General features: G+C 44.3%; 1 protein-coding gene across 1 annotated transcript in view; it reads right to left on the reverse strand.

Annotated features, from left to right (window-relative positions):
• LOC124552702 overlaps positions 1-10,502 on the reverse strand; it is a 31,782-nt gene extending 21,280 nt beyond the window's left edge. Inside the window, exons 1-2 of the mRNA XM_047127042.1 lie at positions 10,346-10,502; positions 2,087-2,213 (exon numbers count right to left, since the gene is read on the reverse strand). Of these exons, the coding sequence (XP_046982998.1) occupies positions 2,087-2,213; positions 10,346-10,440 (222 nt within the window). The 5' untranslated portion in view covers positions 10,441-10,502. The remainder of the gene's footprint in view (positions 1-2,086; positions 2,214-10,345) is intronic.
• Between the last annotated feature and the right edge of the window lie 324 nt (positions 10,503-10,826).

The following is a 10,826-nucleotide window of genomic DNA, read 5'->3' on the forward strand; positions in this document are numbered from 1 at the left end:
TTTCCTCAACGATTAAAGTACTCGGTAGTAAAGCCGCTTTTCAAAAAGGGAGAAAGGGATAATGTAGATAATTTTAGACCTATTTCTATACCATCAGTATTTGCTATAGTTATTGAAAAGGCTGTGTGTGTAAGGATAATTTATTATTTTATATCACATAATTTGCCATGAAATGTACAGTTGGGCTTTAGAAATCGTTTAACAACTGACAAAGCTACATTCTCTTTTCTCTGTAAGGTACTGGATGTGTTAAACAAGAGGTTCAGACCGCTCGGCATATTTTTTGGTTTAAGTAAGGCGTTTGATTGTGTTGATCACAAAATATTGATCCAGAAGTAGAACAATTACAGAATATGCTGAGTAGCTCACAATTGGTTCACCTCTTACTTTATGAAGAGACACAAAAGGTCATTATTGACAGTATTGAGAATGGCTGTGATGTGGGATATGAGTGGGGTGCAGGCAAATGTGGGATGCCCCAAGGATCAGTGTTGGGGCCACTCCTGTTCCTTACCTATATAAGTGATATGCCCTCTAGTGTTACAGGTAACTCTAAAATATTTCTGTTCTCTGATGACACTAGCTTGGTAATAAAGAATGTTGTGTGCAACGTTGGCTCTGTTTCAAACAGAGCAGTTCATGACATAAGTTCATGGCTTGTAGAAAATAAGCTAACGCTAAATCACAGTAAGACAAAGTTTTTACAACTCCTAACACACCATTCAACAAATCCCGATGTTTTAATTTCACAGACTAGGCATATGATTAGTGAAACTGAACGGTTAAAATTTCTAGGTGTTCAGATAGATAGTAAACTGCTGTGGAAAGCCCACATTCGGGATCTTGTTCAAAGACTTAATGCTGCCATTTTTACTATTAGAGTGATATCTGAATAAATGATCGTTCTACACGAAAATTAGTCTACTTATTTTCATTCGCTTAAGTCGTATAGTATTATATTTTGGGGTAACTCATTCCGATCCAAAAGGATATTTTACTCTCAGGGAATACGGGGTGTAGGTTCGCGAACCACTTATCGACCCTTGTTCACTAGTCTGGGTATTTTGACATTAGTCTCTCAATATATATGTATTCTTTATTGTCGTTTCTTGCTAACAGTATCAGATTATTCCTAAGAAGTAGCACCTTTCACTCAGTTAATACTAGGCATAAATCCAACCTGCATTTGGATCGCACCTCCTGAAATCTTGTGCAGAAAAGTGTGCAGTATGGTGCTGCATCCATTTTCAAAAAGCTGCCACAACAACTTAAAAATGTTTCCAGTAATCAACGTGCTTTCAAATCGAAACTGAAAGGTTTCCTCATGGGTCACTCCTTCCATTCTGTTGAGGAGTACCTTGAGAATTAAGCTGATTCCCACGTTATATTGTTGTTTGCTTTTACTTAAACTTATGGCTTGACTTTTTTTTTGGGTTCGTAAACATTTTATTTTTATCTGTTATTACTTTTATGTTGTAATTTCGTGCACTGACACGTTCCATGAATTTGGAGATTTGCTCCTCGATTTGGTCCTACCGAACTTTGACGTGCAAATAAAAATAAATAAATCAAAACTAGCTACAGATGCCCAGTACAGAGGTACAAAATGGCTCTGAGCACTATGGGACTCAACTGCTGAGGTCATTAGTCCCCTAGAACTTAGAACTAGTTAAACCTAACTAACCTAAGGACATCACAAACATCCATGCCTGAGGCAGGGTTCGAACCTGCGACCGTAGCGGTCTTGCTGTTCCAGACTGCAGTGCCTTTAACCACACTGCCACTTCGGCCGGCTCCAGTCCAGAGGCCTGATATACCTACAGATCTAGCTACGAAATGTAAGGCCACAGTCCTGGTGCAGGCGTAGATGTAGCTACTGATGCCCAATCTCGGAGTCTTGGTACACAATTAGATGTAACTACAAGCACACAACCTCAGAGTCCTAAGACCAGATGTAGCTACAGCTGCCGAGGTCTTGTCTCAGATGCCTGGTATACCAACAGATTCAGCTACAAGCGGCCAAACATAGACTCCTGCTGTGTACTTCTCATAATGCTGGGGCTACCATCTCACAATGACGACTCACCACGCTGAAGTTCTGGACGAGGTCTGGCAACTGCAGAGGGTCGAGTCCCGCCGTGATGAAGAAGTTCTTGATCTGCGGGGTGATCTCGTCGAAGTAGTCGTTGATGTTCGCTTGCGTCCTTTTCATCCTGCAAAGCATAACGGCAGTGAAGTCTTACACAGAACTGAGTAAGATCATTTGAGCACACATCAAATAATAACTGATTAAGTGTCTGCTATTTCGGGGACGGATTTTACAACTCAGGTATACACTGTGCGATCAAAAGTGTCCGGAGACTCCCACCAAAAACATAAGTTTTTCACATTAGGTGCATTTTGCTGCCACCTACTGCTGGTACTGCAAATCAGCGACCTCAGTAGTCATTACACATCGTGAGAGAGCAGAATGGTGCGCTCCGCGGTATTCACGGACTTCGAACGTGGTCAGGTGATCGGGTGTCACTTGCGTCATACGTCTGTAATGGACTGGCCTGCACAGAGTCCTGACCTGAATCCTATAGAACACCTGTGGGATGCTTTGATACGCCGACTTAGTGCCAGGCCTCACCTATTGACATCGATACCTCTCCTCAACGCAGCACTCCGTGTAAGGGCTGCCATTCCCCAAGAAACCTTCCAGCACCTGGCTGAACGTATGCCTGCGAGAGTGGAAGCTATCATAAGGGCTAAGGGTGGACCAACACCATACTGAATTCCAGCATTACCGATGGAGGGCGCCACGAGCTTGAAAGTCATTTTCAGCCACGTGTCCAGATACTTTTGATCACATAGTCTATATGAGTCTGGCTGGGACTGATGTAGCAACACCATATTCTTTTACTAACGAGTACGTGAACTATAGACATTCTTTGACGTCAATGGTATGCTGGCCGCAACAACAACAAACGATTATTATCATAACTAGTTTAAGAAGTCAAATAATTTCTATTATGTAAGTTTTAAGGATCTATGTAAGATTGTTTTGAGACAGCATTTCGAACACGGTGTCGTATAATATTCTGGACCCTTGTGTTAATACGCAGTAGAGTAGGAAGAGCGTGCTTAGAGTCACAGACGTTGAAATGGCTGTTTGAGTATAATTTCGAAAGTATTGGGTAAAGTGATAGTGGGAGTCACTAACGCATGATGCAATACAACGCACGCAAAGGAAAGAAGTAACCTTTTTTGCGCTTGCCAGTGTCAGAAACATAAAGAAATAATTCCAAATTTAGTTTTATATATTATTTGCTTGTTAGTAGGAGGCGTAGGTTCAAACTGCTAAAGAATCAATGCTATTTTCAGATATTTCTGTCAGTCAACACTTCGGCAGCCAGTGCACTAATGCTGGTAAATAAAACAGAAAATAAGTAAAACAGTCCCAGTGTACCGTGCTCAATTTTTGTACAGGGAAAAAGATATAGTGCTTATCGCCAATACGAATGGAAAAACTGCTAGAAGCCGACCGCGGGGATATCAGTTTGGATTCCGTAGAAATATGGGAACACGTGATGCAATACTGACCCCACGACTTATCGTAGAAGCTAGACTAAGAAAAGGCAAACCTACGTTTCTAGCATTTGTAGACTTGGAGAAAGTTTTTGACAATGTTGACTGGAATACTCTTTTTTCAAATTCTGAAGGTGGCAGGGGTAAAATACAGGGAGCGAATGGCTATTTACAATTTGTACAGAAACCAGATGGCAGTTATAAGAGTCGAGGGATATGATAGGGAAGCAGTGGTTGGGAAGGGAGTGAGACAGGGTTGTAGCCTCTCCCCGATGTTATTCAGTCTGTATATCGAGCAAGCAGTAAAGGAAACAAAAGAAAAATTCGGAATAGATATTAAAATCCATGGAGAAGAAATAAAAACTTTAACGTTCGCCGATGACATTGTATTTCTGTCAGAGACAGCAAAGCACTTGGAGGAGCAGTTGAACGGAATGGACAGTGTCTTGAAGGGAAGATATAAGATGAACATCAACAAAAGCAAAACGAGGATAATGGAATGTAGTCAAATTAAGTCGTGTGATGCTGAGGGAATTAGATTAGGAAATGACACACTTAAAGTACTAAAGGAGTTTTGCTATTTGGGGAGCAAAATAACTGATTATGGTCGAAGTAGACCGGATATGAAATGTAGACTGGCAATGGCAAGGAAAGCGTTTCTGAAGAAGAGAAATTAGTTGACATAGAGTATAGATTTAAGTGTCAGGAAGTCGTTTCTGAAAGTCTTCGTATGGAGTGTAGCCATGTATGGAAGTGAAACATGGACGATAAACAGTTTGGACATGAAGAGAATAGAAGCTTTCGAAATGGGGTGCTACAGATAAATGCTGAAGATTAGATGGGTAGATCAGATAACTAATGAGGAGGTATTCAATAGGATAGGGGAGAAGAGGAGTTTGTGGTACAACTTGACTAGAAGAAAGGATCGGTTGGTAGGACATGTTCTGAGGCATCAAGGGATCACAAATTTAGTATTGGAGGGCAGCGTGCCGGGAAAAAATCGTAGATGAGACCAAGAGATGAATGCACCAAGCAGATTCAGAAGGATGTAGACTGCAGTAGGTACTGGGAGATGAAGAAGCTTGCACAGAATAGAGTAGCATGGAGAGCTGCATCAAACAAGTCTCAGGACTGAAGACCACAACAACAAATGGTTCAAATGGCTCTGAGCACTATGGGACTCAACTGCTGTGGTCATAAGTCCCCTAGAACTTAGAACTACTTAAACCTAACTAACCTAAGGACAGCACACAACACCCAGCCATCACGAGGCAGAGAAAATCCCTGACCCCGCCGGGAATCGAACCCGGGAACCCGGGCGTGGGAAGCGAGAGCGCTACCGCACGAGCACGAGATGCGGGCCCACAACAACAACAACATCTCTGAATCAAAGATAATGTTCGGGCAGCTAACATCACATAGAACGTTAATCACCATTCAAATTACGATTACACTTTTTTTCAGTTAAAATCGGAAGCTATTCGCCTTCACAGATAAAATTCTGGGTGGTTGGTGGTTTTAACCGGAAAGTACTGCACACGGCGTATCTCGTCAAAACCTTTTAAAAAATCTGAGTCATTCATCATAGTACTGTTCAGCAATAACCGTTCGATCATTGTTTGAAAACTACCATTTTTAAACGAGTAAGATTATATTTGCCCACTGCTCGAGTATTTGGGATCGGCACCAGGTCGGATTGAAGGAAGACATCGAAGCAGTTCAGCCGCGAGCTGCTAGATTTGTTACCGGTAGGTTCGATCAGCTTGCAAGTATCACGGATATGCTTCTGGCGCTCGTGTGGGAATCCTAGGACTGAAGAAGACAATTGATTTCGAAGAACAATGCAGAGAAAATTTAGAGAACCGGCATTTGAAGCTGACTACAGTGCGATTCTACTGCCGGCTACGTACATTTCGCGTGGGGACTACGAAGATAACAAATGAGTAATTAGGGGTCATACAGAGGCATATAGAAGGTCGTTTTTCTGTCGCTCTAACTCAGTGTGCAATAGGAAAGGAAATGTCTAGTTTTGGTACCGGGTACCCTCCGCCATGCACCGTACGTGGCTTGCGGAGTATGCATGTAGGTGTGGATGTAGAAAGTATGAAAGGCCAGTACGACATGTTTAACATTTTCGTCTCTGCCGTAGTACGCAGCCGGAATAATGCAAACAAACAACGGTATCTGAAAAGGCCATTGGCCTGGATATTCCCATACGCAGAGGAGCTAACCCTCTTCCGATAATGTGCAGTTTACAGTGGGTTCAAGGAACAACGAGGTGTGTATTAGCGTGTCTGAGGTTGGAGAGAGAAGTAGGACCTTCGACTGTACAGAATGTATTTTAAAAAAAAACGAGAACTTCGAAGTTTAGTGCATCAATTTTCTAACACGGTCACCAAAATAGCACCGTAAAATTAATCCCCCCCTCTTCCCTTATCGTATAGCAAACTTATTTTTACCCTTTCTCATACTGTGGCTGCATATCTCTAGTTTACTGTAGACGATTAGACGAGGGTTGTCGAGAAAGTAAGTTCCAATTGGTCGCGACATGTAAACCACAGTGAAAACGAGAAACGTTTCATTTGCAGCAGTTAGGTACACCTTGTACCTACTTCTCTAAATATTCGCCGCTTCAACTTAGAGTGTTGTCGTAGTGTTGTATCAACTATCCAATATCCTCGTCAGAGAAAGCAGCCGCCTGTGCATTCAGCCAGTTATCTGCAGTGGTCTGCAGCTCGTTGTCTGTGGACAAATTTTGTCTTCACAGCGAGTGGTTCTTGTGAGCAGAGACGAGACTCAGGGGGAACCAATTACGGACTGTACTGTGGGTTATCAAACACTTCTCATCGGAAACGCTGCAGGGGCGTCTTCATTCCCCCTGCAGTGTGCGGCCGAGAATTGGCATGAAGAAGGAACTGCTCCACAGTTGTGTTCTGTGGGCTGCATGACACAGGCGAAATCTATAAACAGGCCTTCATACTTGGCGGGAGATGCTATTCCCTGTACATCTTTACGTGCTCACTGTTCACTCAAAACTGAAATCAGCGACGCGACACGATAGCCTGGCATCCTAGAGACACTGCCCAACACATCTGTGCCAATCTTTACCGGATTTCACCAGTGGTGTCCATTTCGCGACCGGTCGGATCTTACAAGGGTGACTCAAATGAAAACCTTACATTTCTAATAACAAATCGAAATTTCGCGCCGTTATCCTGTAAGTTGGTAATCGTGTGACAAACATCGTGCAAAATGGCCTGTAGCATAGTGCAGATACACACATACCATCGCAGTGTCAGTATAAAGATGGCCGCCCCACTTGCGACTTGCACCAGGGAAGAACAACGTTCTGTTATTCGGTTTTTGCGTAGTTAAGGTGTGAAACCTATTGAAATTCGTCGACGAATGAAGTTTCAGTGCGGTGATGCTAGTTTGTCATAGCAGCAAGTCTACAAATGGAGTAGGAAGTTCGCAAATGGTGTGACTTCAGTGGAAGATGCTCCTCGTCCAGGTCAGGCACAACGAGTTGTGACTCCACAGCACATTGCAGCAGTTGAAGCCATGGTGAAGGAAAACCGCCGAGTGACACTGAATGACATTGCAGCATATTTACAGATTAGTCACGGGTCAGCACACCACATTGTGCATGATGTGCTCCAGTTTCACGAAGTGTCTGCAAGATGGATGCCACGGCAGCTGACTCCTGAAATGAGAGAACGACGTGTTGATGCTTGTGAAGAACTTCTTCGGCACTTTGAACGAGAAGGTGATGGCCTCCTTGCAAGAATCGTTACTGGGGACGAAACCTGGGTTCACCTCCACCAACCGGAAACGAAGAGAGCGAGCAACCCAGACCTTGCCCCAAGTGATTTCCATATGTTTGGACCACTCAAAGACGCAATGGGAGAAAAGACGTTCCGTTCTGATGAAGAGGTACGCCACGCGGTGCATGAGTGGTTGCGCGGACTACCAAAAGAATTTATTTCTACGGGAATTTATGCACTTTGTAAGCGCTGGAGGACTTGCATTGAGCATGGGGGAGATTATGTTGAAAAATGATACAGCTTTGTACCACTTCTGAAGAATAAATAATATTTAAAAAAATATTTAAGGTTTTCATTTGACTCACCCTCGTACTTCCGGGACAACTCTCGTATTATGTTAACAGTATTAATAATTTGTGATCATCAGTCCCCTAGACTTAGAACTATTTAAACGTAACTAACCTAAGGACATCACACACATCCATGCCCGAGGCAGGATTCGAACCTGCAGCAGCGCGGTTCCGGACAGGAGCGCCTAGAACCGCTCGGCCACAACCGCCTGCTTGCCCCAATCACTCCAGGCAAGTGCCGGAATGGTTCCTTTGAAAGAACACAGCCGACGTCCTTCCCCATCCCTACCTAATCTGATGAGACGATGACCTCGCAGCTAGGTCTCCTCCCGCCCAAATCAACCCAACCCAACTTCTGGCTGTGGGGCTATCTGAAAGATGTTGTGTTCAGCATTCCAATTGCTAACTTAGCTGCATTGAAATCACGCAGTGCGCAACACACTCTCAATGTGACCCTGGAAACACTTTGACCAGTTGTGAAACATGCTGTTTCTCTATTTCAACTTGTTGCAGAAAAGTGTGGACAGCATAGTGAACGTATTTAGCGCGAGTCCCACCGAAATTAATAATCCGATTTGATTTTGATTGATGCTTTTTATGCGGTTTTTGGCCTCAGGACAATTAAAAACCGCTTTTTCCCATCCGTTGTGATATGATCTTGCCGTGGTTGATGAGCTTACGTAACTAACAGTACCACACCTGTACACCCATGCACAATGAGTAGTTCGTTTTGTTTAATGTCAAACATACACCTTGGGCGTTGTTGTATGATACGTTTGTCATTTGTAGTCGACCACTATTATATTATTATGCTTACCGTTGCTACATTTCTTAACTACTCGTATTTATTTTTCTCCTGCCATATGTTTTGCCCCTTCTCCGACAATATTCCGTTGAAAGTTGACGTCATTTAATTTTCTACATCTACACTTATACTCCGCAAGCTACCCAACGGTGTGTGGCGGAGGGCACTTTACGTGCCGCTGTCATTACCTTCCCTTCCTGTTCTATTCGCGCATGGTTCGCGGGAAGAATGACTGCCGGAAAGCCTCCGTGCGCGCTCGAATCTCTCTAATTCTACATTCGTGATATCCTCGGGAGGTATAAATAGGGGGAAGCAATATATTCGATACCTCATCCAGAAACGAACCCTCTCAAAATCTGGACAGCAAGCTACACCGCGATGCAGAACGCCTCTCTTGCAGAGTATGTCACTTGAGTTTGTTAAACATCTCCGTAACGCTTTCACGCTTACCAAATAACCCTGTGACGAAACGCGCCGCTCTTCTTTGGATCTTCTTTGTCTGCTCTGTCAACCCGGTCTGGTACACATCCCACACTGATGAACAATACTCAAGTATAGGTCGAACGAGTGTTTTGTAAGCCACCTCCTTTATTGGTAGACTACATTTTCTAAGGACTCTCCCAATGAATCTCTACCCGGCAACTGCCTTACCAACAATTAATTTTATATGATCATTCCACTTCGAATCGTTTCATACGCATACTCGCAGATATTTTACAGAAGTAACTGCTACCAATGTGTGTTCCGCTATCATATAATTATACAACAAAGGATCCTTCTTTCTATGTATTCGCAATACATTATATTTGTCTATGTTAAAGGTTAGTTGCCACTCACTGCACCAAGTTCCTATCCGCTGCAGATCTTTCTGCATTTCGCTGCAATTTTCTAATGCTGCAACTTCTCTGTATACTACAGCATCATCCGCGAAAAGCCGCATGGAACTTCCGACACTATCTACTAGGTCATTCATATATATTGTGAAAAGCAATGGTCCCATAACACTCCCCTGTGGCACGCCAGAGGTTACTTTAACGTCTGTAGACGTCTCTCCATTGAGAACAACATACTGTGTTCTGTTCTTTAAAAACTCTTCAATCCAGCCACACAGCTGGTCTGATATTCCATAGTCTCTTACTTTGTTTATCAGGCGACAGTACGGAACTGCATCGAACGCCTTCCGGAACTCAAGGAAAATGGCATCTACCTGGGAGGCTGTATCTCTGGGTCTCAAAATGGTTCAAAAGGCTCTGAGCACTATGGGACTTAACTTCTGTGGTCATCAGTCCCCTGGAACTTAGAACTACTGAAGCCTAACTAAGCTAAGGACATCACACACATCCATGCCCGAGACAGGATTCGAACCTGCGACCGTTGCGGTCACGCGGTTCCAGACTGTAGCGCCTAGAACCACTCGGCCACTCTGGTCGGCTCTCTGGGTCTCATGAACAAATAAAGCGAGCTGGGTTTCACACGATCGCTGTTTCCGGAATCCATGTTGATTCCTACAGAGTAGATTTTGGGTCTCCAGAAATGACATAATACGCGAGCAAAATACATGTTCTAAAATTCTACAACAGATCGATGTCAGAGATATAGGCCTGTAGTTCTGCGCATCTGCTCGACGACCCTTCTTGTAAACTGGAACAACCTGTGCTCTTTTGCAATTATTTGGAAGCTTTAATTATAATTACCCTGTACATCTTCCCACTGTGCAGATACCAGAGCTCGATAATACTGTCTGTACCTTGCGATACCATTCCGATATGGATTCCATTTTGCCACCACAATAAACGGTAGCAGACAGAGCTCAGTGGTAAGGAAGAGATCTACCGATATAGAGCTAATGTCCGTACCTTGGCAAGTGTATCTTCCGACTCTGCGGATAGCAGGTGGTCGCGCCAATGGCGGCCAGCACGACCACGACCACGAGCAGCCTCGACGACGCCATTGGAGCTCTGCGCGGGTCCCTTCAGGTAGTCCAACACCCGCGGCGCGCAGGTGCGTCTGGTTATATACGGGGGAGCCCCACCTGGGGGTCGACTATCTGGACGGCAGATCGCACCACCTGTGGCGCCGGACGTGCTGCTAATCTCTGGAGAGGCTCTCGAGGGCCTTCCGTCAGGCGATAGCTCAAGTGGATCGGTCGTCACCATCACATGGTGTGCGAGCAGATGTTGATAGGCGCGACTGACCACTCGTGATAATCTCGGTATCCAAGGACTTTGCCTCCCAACACCCAGTGTGTGATTTGTGCTTTCCCCAGTGGGAGGCGGGGGGGGGGGGGGGGGGGGGGGAAGTCTTACGTGGTTAGTATAATTATATATGTTACCAGCT

Source organism: Schistocerca americana, chromosome 10 (genome assembly GCF_021461395.2).
Source record: "Schistocerca americana isolate TAMUIC-IGC-003095 chromosome 10, iqSchAmer2.1, whole genome shotgun sequence".
NCBI lineage: Eukaryota > Metazoa > Arthropoda > Insecta > Orthoptera > Acrididae > Schistocerca > Schistocerca americana.